Genomic DNA, 21,252 nt, shown 5'->3' with positions numbered 1-21,252 from the left:
TGGTTGGTCGTACAAAATGAGCAATTTGAAGATGTCACCTTGGCACCCTGTTTTTTTCCTCACATTTCATAGGCAAAATGATTATTGGCCTTTATTATTATTTTTTGATTTATCATTTTTTTTAATTGCTGGTTATAATTAAAGATAATGTGCTTCTAATGATGTGATGCTCCTGTTATATAAAAGACATTCTGGTTTGCTACTGAATAAAAGACTCATGGGTAATTCATATTTCTATATCCAGCACGTTTCTTTCCTTTCTGCTGTAATCAGATTTTTATTGTTCTAAGTGTGATTGATTCCCACCTCACTCCTCGTCGGTCTGTGTGGTACTTGGGAGGGAGGGCGCCGCCCAGACTGCGATAGATCAGCAAGATGACGATGGTGATGGGCGGCTCTGGCATCGAAACAGTGCGTCTGGCTGCAGTGTATTCTCCCGTCTGATTGGCTGAGATACTGACAGGGGCGGAAGCAGCGTTCTGAGGGGCCGGGGCTGAAATGGAGAAGTCTGTGTGAATACGTACTCAGTATATTCAGACACTTATAATCTCAAGCCTTTAATTCTGTTAGTTCTTACGCTCTTTCTCTGTCCGCTCTTTCTCCTTCCAGTTGTGTTGTTGTTGCTGTCGCTGTGGCACCAGGGCAGCAGGGGGCAGTATCACGTGGGTGTTAGGATCCCACAAAGCCTGGCCGCGAAACAGGGTGGTGTGGTAACGTGGGAAACGCCGCCGCACGTGGGTCTGGTTCTCCACGCGGTCCAGGTTCATGACTGACAAACAAACAAGCAGCAATAAAAACACATGAACACAAAACTTTGGACACGATGCAAGTGGCAGCTGTTTGTTAATGTACAGTATACATAAATATATATATAATATACATAAAATAATGTGACTAGTTGAAATGAGATTATATCTCACACCACAGTCGGCATTAGGAGTATTTCTTGCTCCATTTGCTTCCTGTTGTAGAGAGGATATAGAGAGCCAAAGTTCTGCCCCCTTTATGAAGCTAGCCTCTGTTCCAACAGTAAAAATGTTTCCTCATAGATGAGTTTATTAAGTTATTGATCCATATTGTAAGATAAATGACTATCTATTACTGTACTGGACAGTACAGTTGAGCACTTTATAATTTTAACAAAGATAAAAAACGATTATCTTGGTAGCATTCAACAACAACATACTGTACTGTACACCACAAGTCTCAGCTAAGAAGCCGGTCAAAGAATCATGAAATGTTTGAAAGATAATCTGTCTTTGTTTGATTTGATGTGATTTTTATCAGGAATTTAAAAGCATCACAACTCATAAGAGTATCATGACACAAAAACATATCTCAGAGGATAGTATTTAAAAGCATTACTAAAAACACTTTCATCCTGTTTTGTGCCGTTAAGCGTTGACCACATGGCACTCAAAGTAAACTGCTGTGTAGACGCCACTACAGACTGACAGTAATCTACTTAATGTCTCTAAATTAAAGTGGTAATAATTTAATGTTGCTAAACCTGCAGCTCCAACAGCACATTTGAAACCTCCCGAATTATCGGTTGATGAAAAATTAAACCGTAGCCATACACACCGTTTTCTAATTGTTCTTGAAAATCACTACAACAATAAAATAACTTGATTTTCGGTGTAATTTTCCTCTTTTTAACTGAAAAATACAACTAATTTCCCCTTTTTACATACAATTTAAGGGGAAACCAGAACTGCCTGTGTCAATAAACCGATTTATTCTCTGTGGATTTGGTGTAAAGAGCCAATTCAAAATCCATAAACACACACACACACACATACACAGTGGAGAAGTGGAACTGTCGTATTATGGGAAATGAGGTGGCGAATAGGAAGTACATAGTCAATGTGGAGTGTTCAATAATGAGTGAACACTTGACCAAGCAAACAGAAGTGGAACGGCACTCAATACTGAGAGAGCAGAGAGATCACTCAATAGAACAGACTGTGTGTGTGTGAGGAGAAAGAGTGTCTGGTTTTATGATTTCAAAAGTCTGTAATGATCATTTTGATGGAGAAACAAATGGTTTATTGGTAAAATAAAATTGAAGATTTGGCATTTTAATGACCAAAAACAACAAGAAAAAAAAAAACTTATTAGGAACTCATACATTAGGAAGCTAACAGATGGGTGTGTGTCAGATTCATCCATATCTTTTCCCCATGTTATTCATTCTATCCCATTTGGCTGAGAGCATTAGCTGTCTGTGTTTGTGTGTGTAGGAGTGTGAAATTCAGCGTTGGCTGCATTTCTTATTCCTTCTGCTTTCACTGCTGCTAATTCTACACTCCCCGCCTGCATCACGCTGTCAGTTTAAGATTATCTAACAGCATCCTGGATGTATTCCAAAGGGGAAGTAAGAGAGAGATGAGAGTCTCACAGAAAAGAAATAAAAGCAGGTAGTTCATGTCAGCCAAGACAGGTAAGCCTATATTTTCTTCAGCTCTGGGATTAACTGTTACCACTGGAAGAATAAGCTGGTGATGCAAGATTCACTAGTTGGTAACTTTCATGAGTTTTGGGTGGATGGTATTTTTAAAGGAATTCAATCAGTGTGTGTGTGTGTAGCTAAGAGCATTAACTGAGTGTGAAATTCATTGTCTGGCTTCATCCCTGCCAGAGCTGCTGCTGTTGCTTATTTCAACACCTCTTGTTGTTGATGTTGTAGGATGTGGCACAGATTATTTAACAGTATTTTTAACACTGCTAAAGTGACGGAGAAATGTGGAGAAGAGCAAAATGTACAAGTGACAGGATGCCAGAAACTAAATGACACAGGGCACATGGCCAAACCTGCAGATGGAAGGGAGTGTGTGTGTGTGTGTGTGTGTGTGTGTGTGTGTGTGTGTGTGTGTGTGTGTGTGTGTGTGTGTGTGTGTGTGTGCGTGCGTGCGTGCGTGCGTGCGTGCGTGCGTGTGTGTGTGTGTGTGTCTGTGTGTTTGTGTGTGTGTGTGAGAGTTATCTAACCCACTTTTCATTTAAAAACTGTCATGGCCATTTTCAAAGGGGTCTCGTGACCTCTGACCTCAAGATATGTGAATGGAAATGGGTTGTATGGGTACCCACGAGTCTCCCCTTTACAGACATGCCCACTTTATGATAATCACATGCAGTTTGGGTCAAGTCATAGTCAAGTCAGCACACTGACACACTGACAGCTGTTGGTGCCTGTTGGGCTTGAGTTTGCCATGTTATGATTTGAGCATATTTTTTTATGCTAAATGCAGTACCTGTGAGGGTTTCTGGACAATATTTGTCATTGTTTTGTGTTGTTAATTGATTTCCAATTATAAATATATGCATACATTTGCATAAAGCAAGTCTATCTGCCCACTCCCATGTTGATAAGAGTATTAAATACTTGATGAATCTTCCTTTAAGGTGCATTTTGAACAGATAAAAAATGTGCGATTAATCACGATTCACTATGGAAAGTCATGCGATTAATCACAATTGAATATTCGAATCGATTGACAGCCCTAGTAAAACACATTATGTCTGGCTTAAAATGACTATGTTTCACACGGGACACGAACAGCGGTCTCCTGGGGGAGAAGACCTGTGTATGTTTGACCCATCCACCACCCTTCCAAACGTAATTGAGAATGCAGTTTAGTTGTATGGGAATGTAATTTTTAGGAGACAGGGCTGAGGGTGAGTTATCTAACACACTTTTCATTTACAGTAAATGCTAAAAAGAAAGTGAGAGTTTTATGAGCCTAGGTGTTCAGTGATGTTATACTCCAGTCAATCAGTGTGTCTGTGCTTGTACTAGTGTGTGTCTGTGTGTGTTTGGCATCTGTAAATCTAAAGTATGTATGCCAGCCGGTGCTACAGCGCTTCAGGGTTTGTGTGCGTGTTGGAAGCATTAGCTGCTCTGTGTGTGTGTGTGTGTGTGGGAGTGTGAAATTCATCTCTGTGTGCTGCTGCCATCATCATTTGCATTAGCGCTGTTCATCTCCCGCTTTACAATGACTCATTCTAGCTGATTTCACAGCAGTGATTCACAGCATTATGAGAAAACCGCTGCAAATCGTCTGTAAAGATTAAGATTTTATTACTGTCTTAGTCTCTTCTCTTGGGTCTGTCTAGTGATTAGCTATTGTATTATGTCTGAATATCTGTGACAGTCTGTGTGTAGTCATTGTGAACTCACCTAGGTTTGGAGCAACCAGCGCCACAGGGTTGAGGTAGGTGAGCTTCATGTTCTGGGCCAGATTCTGGGCGTACTGCTCCAGGAGGTCCGTCAGCTCGGCCGGACCGCCTCCCGGGATGTGGTTCTGACTCTGAGCGAGAGCCCGCCAAAGTCCGGAGGTACCAGGACCCAACAGCACACTGCAGCCCCGCACAATGTTCTGCAAGCAACAGGAAGACGAACGATTAGTAAAAGAAATAAATAGACTGCTGCTTTTCAGTAGGAGCTTCTGTCGATCATTTCTGAGGAGCCAGAGACCACATGATGGGATTATGTATTTGAGACAAAGATAGAAACAATAAGATATAAATAATAAATGTATCAACATCCTGGATCAGGAAAGGGAAAGAGAGATAGAAGATATGAAGAAAGGGGAACAGCTAAGACTAGCCAAAGACTCTGAGGATGCAGACAGTAGCCACGTTTCCATTCAATTTAGAGCTGCGACTAACGATTTTTTTCCTTGTCGACTAATTTGTGGATTATTTTCTCGATTAATCGATTAGTTGTTTGGTCTATAAAATGTCAGAAAATGGTGAAAAATGATCAATATCAGTATTTCCCAAAGCCCAAGATGACGTCCTTGGCTTTAATAAAATTTTCAGGTGAATTTTTGGCAAACTTTTGAAATGTCGCAAAACAGAAATGCAAATTAGGCGTTTTTTCATCAACTGGTTTGGAGTGAATAAACTCGGCTACAGCGTAGTTTGGCCAGAAGTCGGCACTATAGGCTACGCAAGGCTTTAAAAAGCCAGTAAACAGAGTAGCAGAAGAGGTTGCGAGCTGGTAACAAAACAAGTCAGCTTGACCATCTAACCATGTACGAGAGAAAAATGGAGAGAGGTCTTTCTTTCAATTGGGCAAGTTTTAATTGTTCTTTCATGTCAACCAGTATTTGGCACGATTCACGGTGTCCAGAAGACAAACATTCGCACGTTATGAAAATATCTGGGACAGCGGAAACGGCTGATCAGTCATGTGAGTTAAATGTTTGCTACATCAGAATTTATTCAGCAAAGGCGTTTACTTAATCTATTTAGTGCATCAACTGTTTTTCGGCAAAGGTAAAAAAACACTTCAAGAGAGCGTAAAAACATTTCTGTGCAATTGAGGGAGTTTTACTGAATTTTGTTGTTTCCACACAGCTTTTACTTAAAAATATGTGAATGGAAACACGGCTAGTGAAGCCTAATAGAGGGTGTAGAAAAAGGAGAAAGTCGGAACTTGAGTTTGTTACTGATTCTGGTCAAGGAGACAAGAAATCTGATGTAATGTAACCCTCATTGTCAAGGCTTCTGTCGGGCTGCTCTGACCGGGACCACGACAACGAGAATATGGTCAAAAATTGTTATCAGAGCTAAAAAAATAACATTCAAACAAGTCTCATACCCAATTATAGATACGTTTTACTGCAGTGATGTTGCCTTTTATGCACAGTGCCTCCATTTCCATGCTTTTTATGACTCTGGATGGAAACCTGTTATAGATAGTCTAGACTCCACAGCCTTGCAAAATGATCTGAACAAACAAAGAGGCATATCAGAGATCAAGAGAGAGAGAGAGAAAAAGAGAGAGGGAGAGGAAAAGTGCTAAATCTGATTCCTTCCAGTCTGACTGCACCAGACCCAATAAAGCACTGCAGTCTCACATAATGCTCAGGGGAGAAAAAAATACACAAGAAACCCAGCCAAACAAGGAAAACAATATACGGTGCAGTATATGAAGAATGTAATGAAATGTAGAGAGAGAGTCAGAAGCAGGGATTGTGGATGAAGGCGAAAGAGAATGAGGAAGAAAAGAAAATGCTTAATCTTGGCTCAGAGCTGCAGGAAACAGAGAGAAAGGTGGACAAGAAAAACAAACTAATAGATAGAGATGGGATGAGATGGAAAATGTGAGTGGGGAAAAGCGATGGAGACACATTACGGGACAAAATGGATGATCACAACAGACAAATGCTTAAAGATCTAATCCAAGTTTTTGTACTGATTTGTTACAACTTAAAGAAGGTCAAAAACTGCTATAAATAAATATTTTTTCATAACAAACATGCACCCATTCTTCCTCCCACGGGATCGACAGCGTTCCTAACCAACTTTACGGTCTTTCTTTCAGGAAGGAGGCTAAATAACGCTCCAAAGTTAGGCTAAATCTTGGCGAGGGAAAGTGGCATGGCAATTTTCAAAGGGGTCCCTTGACCTCTGACCTCAAGATATGTGAATGAAAATGGACTCTATGGGTACCCACGAGTCTCCCCTTTACAGACATGCCCACTTTATGATAATCACATGCAGTTTGGGGCAAAAACAATGCATTTTTTAGCATGCAGTATATGAATATTTCTCCATAATGGGGCCCCTAAACAGTCTTAGAATCACATAAATTAGGTTTCACCAGAAAGCTGAGACTCTTGCGGATCCAATGAGCCTAACTGTATTCATGTGTGATGATGTAAGTCCCCACAGTAGGCATTTCATATAGTGAAACCATTTTTTTGGTCTCTTAGGGTTAAAAAGCACATTAAATATGCACAGTCCAGTTTCCATTAATGGCTTCCCTTTGACCATGTGGTCAAACACATTACTAAGATTGAAAATAAGCCAATATTTCATCATGAAATCTTAAGCTCCACACCCCAATCAGGCTGTACACTGCAAGAGCTCATATGGCCTGTATTTATCTATTGAAAAGAAAATGTGTGAAAAACAATAGAGGCTGACAAAAGGACAAAGATGTGACGGGTTTTAAAGAGGCAGCAGATGACAGGATTACAGGAGGAGAAGGAGGCGCAGGGCACACAAAGGCTGCAGGAGAGGCAGCATGGATGACAGGTTGGAAGATAATGCTTCAACAAACAGATTATACGTATGGGCAACACGTTGTCATATCCAAACTATTTAGAACAAGTTATTACTCCCTTCTCTTCTCACCCTTCATGTATGCTGCCCACTATGAGGGACAATTACATTACCAACCTGTTAGGACCATTGTGCAGTGCATCGGTGACATGTTTTAATGAATATTATAAGGCATAATATCTGAATTTCTCTCCCACATTTGGCACAATCTTGCTGTGCATTTAATGAGACATGAGCCCTACTGTATCTGGAGGTGCAGTAGTCTCCAGATGGATCCAATCACAGCTTGAACATGAAAGATTTCTTCCTCCGATAGTCGCTACATTCCTGATGTAAAAACTCTTTATTCCCTCTCTGCCTTCCTTTGCTTCTCCTGCAGCCACTGGGCTCTGTTACTATAGTAACTGTGTTCTACATTACCTGTCCGCCTGGCCTAATAGCGGCTGATTAAAGTGAGGTGTCAAGTATTACCGGATATATATTTTTTCTATTATTGGTGAGAAAAAAAAATGGGCTGTCTGCAGCTCCACTTCAGCGATGCCAGGGTAACCCAGAGCCGCCTCATTAACTGAAGATGATGCGATGTGGGCAGCACGACTGTTTAAGAGCCAGAGGTTGAGGTTACAAGTGAGACGAGTTCAGGTTTCGGTTTTCCCGGAAACTGCGAAATGACAATAAAAATCCTAACTGCCCTATTGTGGCAACATATTGCTGCTGTAAACCAGCAAACCAAACGTTAAACCCTAATGGCCATATTTCGGATTCACTGTCAGGTGAGGTAGGAAAGTGAAATGTCAGACAGGAAAAGGTTTTCATTTCACTCACTATAGGATGCCATTAATGCCACTGCTGTGTTGCTATAGCAACTGTCCTTGTTAGGGATGATGTATTGATCACATGAAGCAATGTTCTGTGTTAGGCGTGAGGCTCCAACTGTGATGCTTTTTGAGTGCCCCAACATGTTCATGTTCATTTTCAGGTTTTATTTATAAGATTTTTATGTGGATGAATCACTTTTGAAAAATAATACATCCACAGAGCCTTTAGAAAGGTGCCAAATAAAAGTATGGCTTTTCCTCAAAAAAATTCTTATGACTGTAAATTAATCATTTAAAAAGTTTTGACGGGTCCAAAATTTATGTTTTGTTTATCTCTGTAGAAGATATCAAATGTTCGGTTCCAACTTCTAACAAGGCTTGTGAGCCAATTGTAAAACGAAATTGCTATCATGTGGTATCTTCATGTCCTCAGTAATTAAGGTGCCAGTTAGTGTGAACAAAACAGATAAATGAGTTCAATACTGGTGTCACCGTCAGGCTGTCCAAAGTTATCAACTGTACCTTTAAGATTGGTTGTGAATGAGTTATACAACGAAAAAGTAATTCATCATTGGTTATTAATTAGATTTTATTTAATGAGTCAGCCCCTGACTGAATTAACATTTGGATGAGCACGATCGACTGCGATATTGACATTTAAAATATTCCGCTCAAAGATAACTCCACTGCATATCAAATCAAGCACTTCCTACACTAACAGCCAGCCACCAGGGGGCGATCGAGATGTTATGGCTTCCCTTTTGGGGGGCCGCCATGCTGCTCGCACGCGTACCTTACAGCCAGTGCTGGCTCTAAAACTTTGGGTGCCCTAGGTAAAATTCGGATTTTGTCAATTTCATTGCAATTCACACAATTTATGGCAGATGAAAAAGTGTGAGAAAGAGAGTTATTGGGGTGAAAAGTGTATTTCTTTCTTTCTTAATCTATTTGTACATTTGTTACCTCAATGCAGAAAATGAGGAAGGGCGCCAATCGACATTTTTTTTTTTTAGATTTTTAATTTATTTTTTAATTTATTTTTTATTGTTTAGAGGGCGACCAGCGCCCCCCAGAAGGTGGCGCCCCAGGCGTCCGCCTATATGGCCTATGCCTTAAGCCGGCCCTGCCTGTGAAAACTTTCCTGAATGTTGCGGCTGAAAGTCCACAGTAGAAAAGTAATAGACTGTATATTACTGGTTTTGGCGATCAAAACAAAAATGCACTGAATTGAGGTGAAGAAGAACCTTATTTCAAGTCTCATTTTGATGCAGAGATTTGTACATTACCAGGAATGTAGCACAACATGGAAGAGAAAGCAGTCTGTTTATTTAAATGTGAAAGTGCAATAAAAATATTTTGTCCCTAAAATCAATGAATAATCATGAAAATAATTGTGATCTCAATATTGATACAAAATAATTGTGATTATCATTTTGGCCATAATCGTGCAGCCCCACAGATGCTGTTTGTAAGAAGAGGGAGGGAGAAACGCTCACACTGATGGCATCCTTCCTCTTTTGTCCACAGCGTCATAACTGGCACCGCAGTGTTTATGTGGGAATTCAGCGTGTGCAACAAGTGTGTATTTAATCAGATAAATGTGAGTGTTTTTGATGTTATTATTCAGATACACTCTTCTCCCTTTTACTGACTAAATTTACAGCACAGAAGATACAGTATAATGTGATGACTACACCTCATGTCATAAACCAGAAGGAGTTCTTTCTCCTTATGTAGAACCACAAGACAAACAGAATCAAGGTCACTGGACATATCAATGCAGGCATATTTTTAAAATATCGCTTTTGATTCTGGGAGAAAAACAAATGTGTGTATGCATTAATGAAATTGAATATCTAAAACTCTTTCTATCAAAACACAATTGTATCCTAAAATGTGTTTCATATGAAAACAAAAAGACGACAAAAGATGCCATTCTTTGGTTCAAACTATGGGATGCTGCTATCATACCCACTCAGTTTCTATAGCAACTCGTTCTTTGTATAACAATGACAGTATGAATGATTTCAGCACTGCAGGGTGGGGCTTCTTCTGCTACAGTTGTCATCAGGTGGCCAAAGCCTCTCTGTTATCATCAATTATTAAATGCTTTCCTGGGTCAACTGTAGAAAAACCAGAGAGCAAAAGAACTGCTTTTTAACTGCCCACCATGGCCCCGATTTCAATTAATCACCTCCCGGCTGCGTAAGTGAGCTGGGACTAACTCGTTAGCGAAAGATAAATTAATTAAAATGTCAGATAGTGAGAGATTACCATTCAACACCATACTTCTGATAGAAATACTACTGTTACTACTACATCTAATACTACTATTAGGGGTGTAAGACAATATAGATACACTTGAGTATCGCGATATTATGTCTTGTGAAACTGTGTCGATTCTCAAATACACGATTTTTAATTAATAATTTATATGCAAAGATTCATAGCAGACAGTGGCTCTGATTGCACAAAAGTAGTGCTATGATGTTACAGGGACTGTGATAAATGCAAATGCAGAACCCACAGTTCAAAGGGTAAACTTTTGTTTATGCATATTGTGGCAAGTTCTTAATACTATGTCTTTGTAAAATTTAAAATAAAATTTTCGTAGTGGCCAAACGTGGTACTACAACTTCCGTGTCCGTCACGTAATGCCATTGGGCCCAAAAAGACTTTTTCCCATAGAATTGTTCTTTAGGTAGATCAACTTCCCAGTACGAACACTTGAATAGCCCTTATTTAAATCATTAGGTCCTAAAAGTTGTAAAATGCGCCAATAGCCGAATCTTCCTCCGTTCATGTGAATGAAACCCAGACCGCGGTTGGACCGAGGGCTGGGAGGCGAGGTTAAAGGAAACCAAAAGGCCCAATGGATGCGGAAGATCGCCGGATGATCCGGGTACTTTATCAGTCGGCAGTCGAGCCATTTTGGCTTCATGCACCACTGAGCAACTCTCATAGGAATGAACGGGCGCCCGCCTACAACGCTGTATCCAGTTCTCTTTATACATCCATGGGCAAAACCCGCTACAAAATGTTAACATATAAGGTTGACTTCTATGGAGGAGTGGATTGAGCAGAGCCCATCTCCAGAAAGAAATCTACCTGCTAAACAACATGCGGAGCTACGTAAAGAGGAGGTTCCACAATGTTGCCCAGAATATGCAAGCAGGAATGCAGCAGATACATACCAACCACTGCCTTTGCACTGCTTTTTTCATTTACCAAGATTTGATGTAAAAAATTCTCTTCACTAATGAAAATATATACACTATAGTTAGCATGTCAATTTCACATCATTGTTTCCATAGTGACATGCAATTTGTCAATTACTGACACACAAACCAGTAAATTGAAACAGCAGTTTAACAGGTAAGACGGGGGGTTTTTACTTTATATATGTGTGAACAACTCATTTCTTGTCAGCCAAATTTGACGTATAAGCTAAATATGTATATCAAAATGATACGGAGATCTCTGTTCACGCCTTTATGTCAATCTGCCAATAGGTTAAAATGATCCTGTGTCGGCTCCTCAGCCGAAGCCGTCGTATCAGGTAAAATGAGTCTCTGTCACTTAATATGGGGAGATGACATGGTGCAGTATTTCATGAGCTACTGTCACTGCATCGCCATAGCAACATTACCTCCCATTTCACAGGAAAGACATCTCGTTGTACTATCTCGTCACTGGGTCCGTACCCAATAAAGGAACACTGTATCAATCATATCTAGTGTTTTAAATAACAGCAGCTATTTTATGTCTTCTTGCAGATTCTGTGCAGATTTGTGGTTGCTGGTAGCAGTAATATACTGTAGAGTGGAAATCTGGTTTAGTCTTTAAAATAACTTAAATATTAATGATTTAAACATACATTTGGGATGGTAGATTTAAAAACCTAAAAACTGTGGCTATTCCAAAATGCTCGTTGGTTATACTTGTCTTGGTTAACAATGCCAAAACAGAGCAGGTACAGTGGCAGTAACATGTTAAGATTCTCAAAAGGTTAAAATTAACAGCACAAACTTCACACTTCACTATCTGGCCTGTCTTTCAAACAACCTTTCACAACTTGCACATACATTAACCTCTCGCCAATATTTGTGGTTTAAATGGGAGCATTTTGAATCATCAAAACAACAATTTAAGCACAAATTTGCCAATTTCTCACATCTTAGTAGTGTTTGTTATAGTTTAAAATCATTTCCCCATGAATCTCTGTCGCAATCAGAACGCTGCTATCCAATCTTCCCAAAGAAGTATCTTGGATTTGAACAGCAAGGTGAATTATAAAAGCCAATAAACAGCCCTTGTTGATGGCAAATATGTCTCCATATGTTCCACCGTATGTATGCCGCAGCAAGAAACTATAAAGGCTTTAGCTGTACACCCACCCCCACTCCTCACTGCTCTCACCCTTCTACGGAAATGTATAAACAAAGACTAAAGCACACACTGAAAAAAACTGAAAAGGAGTGAATAGAATAATTGTATCATGTTCTTCTTTTTACCTCGTTGAAATGTGCGTCCTGAGTAGCGGTGAGCCCGAAGCCGCTCTGTTGGGTCTCGAAGGTCAGGAGGCGGGACAGCAGCCGTTCGGCGATCTGCAAGTCGTTGCCGTAGAGTCGGGCGGTTGCCTCGGTGACGTCACGGAGCTGGTGGGCAAGTTTCTTCTCCATGATGGTGTTCAGTTCGGTCTCATTACGCTCCAGAGAATCAAGCTAAATACACAGACACCGACAGAACATGAAAAGGTTAATCTATACCCTTTCTACACGTATTTAAGAATTACTGGGATTTAATATGACAATATTTAATACTACAACATGTTTACAGAGTGCTATTGTATTGTGACTCTAGTTCATGTAAAATTGCTTCCACATACAATATCTGTTGTACCTCATTGGAATGATGGGATTATGTCCTACTCATAGAAATAGAATAGGAGTAGAATGGACATTGACCTGGGTCCACAGCCATGTCCACCTCTGACTTAAACTGTGCCCTCTTTCTGTGCATTGCTGCCGCAGAATACAAATAAATCTCTTTGCTCCAAAAAAGAAACATCAGATTCCTGTAGTGGGAGTTGAATTTACAAGTTGAGAACCAAGAACCAACAGAGGGTTTCCAAAACAGTTTGGAGCTGGATAAGGTAACAGACGCAAGCGTTCTAATAAACTGAAAGCATTTATCAGCAACAGGGAGTATTAACCACTTTGGTTCAAGTTTTGGGACCCATGAAGACGTGTGTTTAATGATATTAGTGGTATTACTCTACATACAGCAACATTGAGCTCCACAAATGGAGGTGAGGTGCAGTTGTAAAGGTCTGGCTCCATCCATCCTCTCTCTGCATCACAGTGTCTGATGGCCGCACCTGCAAGGAGGAGAAACGGTAAGACTTTTCACAATGACGTGGCGTAAAACTGACATAAGGTTGTATGTGAGTATATGCATATCTATGTGTTCAGTGTGTATGAGTGTGTACGGACCGACGGAGCCTTTGGGGCAGGGCACTGCAGCAGGCAGGTTGAACTTGGTCCGAGGCCACCAAATCCCCTGAGTGATGGTCTTTGGACAACCATCATAAATGACTGCAGAGAGAAAGAACATTATTTAAAATCCTCCTTATCAGTTCGGTGAACTTTTCCATTAAAAATATGACAAAAAGTCACTAATAATGTGGAAATGTTTTTCTTTTGACTTGCAGAGAAGAAAATGAAAATGAATGTGAAAGAATAAAATACCAGCTACAAATTAATGAAAGTAATTACAAGACGGAAACTGGAAAGTGACAAAGCTGCACAGAAGAGAAGAAAAGGACACATCGAATTAACTACAAGATGAATATAATCAACAGTTTCTTTGTTATTTTAGGATTGGACACAAGTTTGACAAACACAACCATTTTGAAAGACAGAATAAAAGAAACAGAAATCCTATAATTACACTAAAGTTATGATTAAGCGCAGTAGTGCCTCATTAAGTTCATTCATGTCTGTTTGTCTCCATGGATAATTCGCTCAGTGTGAATACTGGTTTTGAATCCATCTTGAAAATTGAACATTGTCTTTAAATTACACAAGACACAGTTTTCTGTACCACTCGCTGAGGGACAATTTTACCAAAGAAAGAAAGAAGGAAACTCATTATGTTGACTATTGTTGGAGAACAACACTGACAAAGCTTTAATATTAAATCCAACTTTGCAAACTATTGCTCAGAAGCGAATACTTTTTTGTCAATCATTTGGTTCTTTACAAAAGAGCTGCAAGATAGTGACACGTTTTTACTCGTTAAAATACAGTAGTTGGTGGAAAAAGTCATTTCACAAATGTTTTCTGCTCCCCAGTCAATAACAAAAAATTGTTTTGACACGCAATCTTTGTACCTCCCGCTAGGCATCTTACTGTTTGTTATAAGAACTCAATGCAGCAGTGAGATGCTTCATTTCTCCCAGTTTTTTTTTTTTGCTAATCCAATCTGCAGAATCTCAGATGTGATGCTGAGCTCCTGCTGAATAAATGAAAGGATGATGTATCCCCCCTGTTGGGTAAACCACAGTCATTTTTGAAACAAAGGATATGAGCATTCTCACCTTCACAGCCTGAGTTTGTGACCTCAGCGAAGGGGCTGTCACATATGTTGCACTGGCGACCAATCACGCCGGGCCGGCACTGGCACTGGCCTGTTTCTGGGTCACAGGACCGCGAGAAGGAACCCACCGGGTAGCAGTCACATGGCAGGCAGGTGTCAGAGCCTCGCAGATGGTAGTGAAACTCCTGAACACACACACACACAAGCACACACAGGGTATGCATAATTAGGCACACTGATGAAACTCAGTCAAATGAATGTAAAATGTCACCGATTTATACATTGACACAAAAGGGGATGCGGCTGTAACAGAGACATGAATACTAGAGCAACAACCCGTGCATGATGTGTAGAAGAGCCAGAGAGAAAGGACAGCTGTTAATTATTTAGTTTACTTTACTTGCATGAGAATATATTTTCAACACCACATTGTAGAGGATGATGGTGCAGCATCACTGCTTCATTCTTTAAAGTTCCCCTTCATTCAAAAATGTGTTTTGCTTATTGTTAATTCAATTGGCTGTTTGACAGTCGCTGTGCAGAATGATGTGTGAGCAAAGTTTGTTTTCACATTTATCTGCTGAAGGAAATAAAGTTTTTTCCGAGTTCACCTCAAATATCAATTCAAGGTGTGCATCTACAAGTATGATTTTGTGACATCACAACTAGTGTGGAGGCCAATCGTGGTCCAATATGTAACTTACAGAAGTGTGATGTGTAAACTTGAAACATCCAGCACAGACACACTGAGAATGGACTTTCCAGTGAAGAGGGAGACGTCATGTGTTTCAGCCCGGTCGCACGAAAAGGCGTGTGAATGACACGATAATGTACAAGGCAAAAGTGTGCAATAAGAATGTCGTCCTTGCTTTAGGCATGTAGTCTGTACTGACTGCAATGTAAATGCATCTGCGTGAATATGCTACGCTCAGAGGTAGTGACGTACCATAAGAAATGAGAAAGGCTGGTTATGGTGGGTGGGACGGGACTGGTGTTTTGTTTTGTAAGTGACGTTAGTGACGTGTTTTCTGTACTGATGTTACGTTGTTTCCGTATGTATTTTACTTAGTTTACGTACTTATATTTTAAGCCAAACCATGATGTTTTCCCTAAACCTAAGTGAGTGGTTTTGTTGCCCGCTGCTGGTACTGTACCTTGTAATATTCACGCCTCGGTGAGGCAAAACGTGACACTGACATGCTATCCTCTGGTAGACAGGCGGGTATATTACACGCTTTGGTTTCATAGATTCTTGATTTTGCATTGAAGGAGAAGGACTAAATGTGATTTCAATATTTTAAATTTAACTAGTTAACTGAACATTTGTGCGGAAAAAACAAACATATCAGGCCCAAATTATTGTTCTAAGAGTATTTTTTATATGTCTTCAAACATGTCTGGAGGGGATCTTAAAGGAAAGTTTGTAATTACCAAACACATTATTATCTTAGCCTGCAGCAGCTCTATGTTGCATTTTACAAGTTGAATTTCACAAGTAATCTACTGTTGCTTTATGGTCCAAAACATGAACAGGGAACTCTGCTTCCAGAGTCAAATCCCCTCAACGTGATAATCATCTTCGACAACACTTATAAAAGAATAACACCTGGACAGGGACAACAATTTTTAGAGGAAATTATGCTCAACACACTTAATCTAATTATGATGTGTTGATCATTGCATCTTAAACATAATATATTTTTTCTTAAACTGAAAGGCATTTAAAAAAATAATCAAATTCATTGTTAATGCTTAAGATGTGCACTGTAATACTTAATACAAGGTTGTGTGTGTCAGCCTTGACCTGATTAGTCATATTTCTATTAACCTTACTGCTACTATTACTGCTTTTATTATCATTTTATTACATCCAATGCTGCTATTATTATTAGTAGTCTGTTTTCTCTTATTGTTACTGCTATTACTGCTCTCATTATATGTATCATTTATGTCATATGGATTGTTCATGTTTTAATTTTATTATTTTGTTTATTTTGTACACATGACATCTATCACACGTCTGTGCGTCCGAGGGGAGGGATCCCTCCTCAGTTGCTCTTCCTGAGGTTTCTTCCATTTTTTTCCCTGTTAAAGGGTTAAAGTTTTTCTATATCCAATACAAGAGGCCAAGGACAGAGGCAAATTTGTGATTTGTGATATTGGACTATATAAATAAAATGTACTTGACTTGACCTGAAAGGCTCAATGAAAACATTATAATATTGTGAGCCTGAAAAGCATACAAAAAAAAAAGGTTTAATTTCAAACTTAATTTTTCAGAAAATTAAGAACAAGAAGCAAAAGGTCACAGACCATCATGAGGTTAAGTACTTTGTTCAACAACAGTATCAGAGATTAAAGATTAGGGTCAAAAAATCAGATTAAGGGCGGGATAAAATAGGGTTAAACACACAAACGTATCAATATACACACGCACGCGTTCACACAAGACAGGAATATCAATATGTAGGGATGATCATATCATCATGGTTCATGTAGTTTGCATGTCTAGCTTAGCCTGTCAGACTATCAGACTGTGAGATGATTACTGTGTGTCTGGGTTAAACCAAAGCCAAAGTGAGCTTTTGAGTTACACCACTAAAATCCTTCTAATCCTATCAGTATTGGTATTCAATGTGATGATGTAAAAAAAAAAAAAAATGTATACCAGCAGGTCTGTAGCCATTCACTAGAGCTTTGAACAGCTGCTGTCTAACAGCTCTGTAATATGACGAATAACTCTCTAGTTAACTAAAAAAAAGTGAAAAATCTGCATCTGATGCTAAATCTACAGCATCTAATCAGATACTCTGTGTGCAACAGCCTTTAGTACATCTTCAACATTGATGCACCAACCTCTCTGCCTTAGCCAAGAGTAAAAATCAATCAGGTTCAAAATTAGCATTTAATCAAAAAACGCCTGAGAGTTGCGATGTTTCCGGTTACCTTGCAGTGACAGTGTCCGCTGGTCTTGTTGCAGTCGGGGTCGAAGCCTTTATTGGTGTCACAGTGACATGGTCCACAGGTTGGAGATCCCCACCAACCCCTGGGACACTGGTGATCAATCCTACACACAAACACACATAAACAAAAAAGGTAAAATCAATAACACAAAAAAGTAGAATCTGTACGGAGAAGGAAAGCAACAGGGCGTGTCAAAAACTTGTATTTTTGTTCTTCAAAGGATCCATTTTTCCCTCCGACTTCTAACTTATGACAAACTAACTAATGAGTTTGAAACAAAGAGATGAAAGAGAGACACAGTCAGTGAGAAAAGGAGAGACGGAGGAAGAAAAGAGAGGGATCAAACTGAGAAAATATTGATAGTGAAAGGTGCAGGGAGACACTGGAGAGATAAAGAGTGAAGGAATTTGAGAGGTCAGGAAAGAATATGCACTTCAGTAAACACTTTATAGCATATGCTGAATCATAGATTGTACCAATTATTATCCAAAATATGAATAATGACATTTCAGCAAAAAACAACTTTAGCTATTCATTCACTTTAAAAGCAGTTTTTTTAAAAACTGCTGAACTTCAAACTGATTTTACACGACACGTACAGTAGCTGTTTCCTTTCTCTTTGCTCGCATCTCATTTAATGCGCTCTCCTTCTGTTCAGTCTCTAATGGATCGCTGAACGCTTTTCACAATCATTGCAGATTCTCATGTGCGTGTCTTTATTGCTCCTTACGGGGAGTTTAGAAGAGGTAATTCAGATATCAGCGATCTTAATAGAATATTAGGATTGACTCTATTTCTCCAGAGATTTTTCTGTTACATCTCCCGAATCTCTTCTCCAAATGAAGCGTCTCTCCCTGCTGTGTCTTTTTGGATGCTTAAAGGGCTCAAATGGCAACACAGACATATCCAGAGAGCCAAATGCTTTGTCTCATCATAACTGGGGGAAGAAAGAGCGTAGAAACTGTGGCTGGTTCTTAACAGGAAGCTGCGCTGGCTGTACTCCGACAAATAGTCTTTCCTAAATGAGTTCCTTTCAGTTACGATTATTTATCATGCTTCATAGCTAACATGCATAGTTCTCATTTCAGGGCCTGTGTCAATTTAGCGTTTTTTAAATTGTTCCCAATGAGGATAGAGTATGCAGCTGCATGCGGCCACCTAGGGAAAAAGCGCTGCACTCAACGTCTGTTTTCTGAGCGCTCCGCCTTTTTTGTGTGGCCACTCCGAGCGCTTCTAGTTGAAAATCATGGCTATGTCTGTCTATCCAGAGCTTTATATGTGAGAAAGACATTAGCATACAAAAGCCAGAATTTGTGGGAGCAGATCGGACGAACACTGAAGGTTTCTGGTGAGTGTTGTGCTTTTATCACCATACGCATTGTAACCTTCTGTTAACGTAGTGTTAAGTTAATTACTGGTGCTCATGATGAAAAAACGATGTCAAACAAACAGATAGTAGCCCAAATATATAATAAAAAGCAAAGTGGTGATGCTAGTCTATCATACAAAGGTGGTTAGAGTGGTGATATGTTGTCAAGATATTGTTCAGCGCTCAGAGTGCTTTTTTGATGAAACGCTGAGATGAAGCGCTCCCCAGCGCACTGCGGGCCAGAGAAAGACGCTATATGGACAAAGGCACTCAAGTCACCTGAACATGGCGAGGCTGCAGCAAAAGATTACTTTTCATTGCTATATATATCATTGAGTTTATAAAGTGTGTAGAGAGAAATGAACAGAGCACAAACTGATTTAAAGGCACCTATTTTATCTGACCAGGAGTGAAAAAAAACCCAAACAAAATATACTATGATAAAAATCAACAAACTCCTACTTTGACTTAAAAAAAGGTTGAATAATACATTATCAACATCATCATCTTTCTGTAGATCGACTAATTGATTAATGTGATTAAAGTGAGTTAGTAGGAAGATGATTAACGAGCCAGACTTCTAAATTTGGTGTCTTCATTTAAGAAGAAAGAGGACAAATTACACTAGCAGGGAGAGAGAGAGAGAGGCACATCAAGGGAAATTAAACGAGAGAGTAGACATATATTTCATCAGCAGCAGACAATGTGTGTCTTTGTTTAAAACACACACCAACTAGATCAAAGACGAGACACTCTCACTCTCTCTCACACACACACACACACACACAGAGCAGATCATGAGATAAATTCAAAGCTGTGTGGATTTCACAGGCAGGAAGGAAGGAAGGGATCACGGGGTGAGGTCAGGGTCACGCTCGCCTGTGACCCTGTAACACACACAGATAACCTTGGTGTGTGTGTGTGTATGTTCTTACATTAAGTCTACACTCATTCCACTGTGGATTACATGCAACGCTGGAGATGTGGGACAACAAGGCAGAACTAAAGCTATCAAGACACACACACACACACATACACACACACACTGGAAAACAGCTTAGCAGGGCTACAAGCAGCATTAAAGAGTGTTAGACCGTGTTGGCATCTCACAGGTAAACTGGAGTTCAAATGTTCAAATGTTGAGTCAATCGTGTGTGTGTGTGTGTGTGTGTGTGTGTGTGTGTGTGTGTACCTGTGTTGGCAGTATTGCCCGTAGTGGTTGTCTCCACAGTCACAGATGTATCCATGGGAGGAGCTGGGCTTCCTGTGGCACTGAGCCTCGTTTTCACATGGATTCAGAAGGCAGGCGTCAGTGCAGCCTCTCCCGTAGTAACCTGAGTGAGGAGAGAGAGAGAGAGAGGATTCATTTCACAACCACTACCACCCTACAAGTCAAATACAAACACCACCTACTGTAGCAAAATATGCTACCCTGTCTACTACAAAATATGTTCATATAGAACTAATTTGCTTTACCAATTACATGAATTGACGCAAGGATTACATTCACTGGCACAACGCATCCTCATACAACGGTTCATATGATATCTTACGAAAAGTCATTCCTCATTTTTCATGCCTCAGTTTTCCTTCAAATGTCCAGCAACACGTGTCAATTTCTACTCGTAACAGTACATGCATACAGTCTTTTCAAAATAAACTTCCGTCTTCAAAGGAAACTACTTAGTTAGGGTTAGGAAAAGATCGTGGTTTGGGTTAAAATTTCGGAAGTGGTGTATCTTAAGTATGGAAGATACATGACAAATAAATCAATGAATGTTGACTTCTGGTTTCACGCGGGGTACGAACACCGGCCTCATGGGCTAAAGTCCTCTGTTTTTTCACCCATAAATTCTCCCTACGCAGCGTTTGTGTCTCTTTATACTTCCTGGTTCACGATATGGAATATGCACAAACTGATTTTGTGGGATATATACGAATTACAGTTACCATTACTTTTCGTAGGTATAGCTACTATCAGTGTATGAGAACAGCCTGACTGGCAATATACGTAAGGGATAATGTACAGCGAGTGAAGAATCCCTGACAGGATGATGCCGCTCTCATCACCCTGAAGGGGATTCTTTCACAACAATGACCCGCTAGCTGTACATTATCCTGCTTATTACACGGCTACTTACTGAAGAAATCAATATTTTGACACAAAAACGGTCCGCCAGAGTCCGACATCAGAGCTGCGCCTATAGCAACGGTCTGTTATTTATACAGAAATTACAGACCGCTGTGATTAACCAATCAGAATCGAGTATTCAACACAACCGTGTAATAAAGTATTTTAAAATCCAGGAAGTGTGACATCCTTATAACTGTAATGCACTGAGGTCATAATAGGGAAATTGGTTGGACAAACAAATATCACGACTTTGACAGTTAAACTTGTCTCTTAATAAAAAACTTGGAGATCTT

At 39.8% G+C, this 21,252-nt stretch overlaps 1 protein-coding gene across 2 annotated transcripts in view; it reads right to left on the bottom strand.

Moving 5' to 3' along the window:
- celsr3 (cadherin, EGF LAG seven-pass G-type receptor 3) overlaps positions 1 to 21,252 on the bottom strand; it is a 125,538-nt gene that overhangs the window by 24,544 nt on the left and 79,742 nt on the right. For both annotated transcript variants that reach the window (XM_037772995.1, XM_037772996.1), the window contains 9 exons: positions 20,018 to 20,159; positions 17,439 to 17,559; positions 14,494 to 14,677; positions 13,388 to 13,489; positions 13,178 to 13,272; positions 12,407 to 12,616; positions 4,178 to 4,376; positions 578 to 769; positions 307 to 493 (listed from right to left, as the gene is read on the bottom strand). In XM_037772995.1, coding sequence (XP_037628923.1) covers positions 307 to 493; positions 578 to 769; positions 4,178 to 4,376; positions 12,407 to 12,616; positions 13,178 to 13,272; positions 13,388 to 13,489; positions 14,494 to 14,677; positions 17,439 to 17,559; positions 20,018 to 20,159 — 1,432 coding nt within the window. The remainder of the gene's footprint in view (positions 1 to 306; positions 494 to 577; positions 770 to 4,177; positions 4,377 to 12,406; positions 12,617 to 13,177; positions 13,273 to 13,387; positions 13,490 to 14,493; positions 14,678 to 17,438; positions 17,560 to 20,017; positions 20,160 to 21,252) is intronic.

The sequence above is a fragment of the Sebastes umbrosus genome, chromosome 6, assembly GCF_015220745.1.
Source record: "Sebastes umbrosus isolate fSebUmb1 chromosome 6, fSebUmb1.pri, whole genome shotgun sequence".
NCBI classification, from domain to species: domain Eukaryota; kingdom Metazoa; phylum Chordata; class Actinopteri; order Perciformes; family Sebastidae; genus Sebastes; species Sebastes umbrosus.
This window is presented reverse-complemented; position numbering and strand designations above follow the sequence as displayed.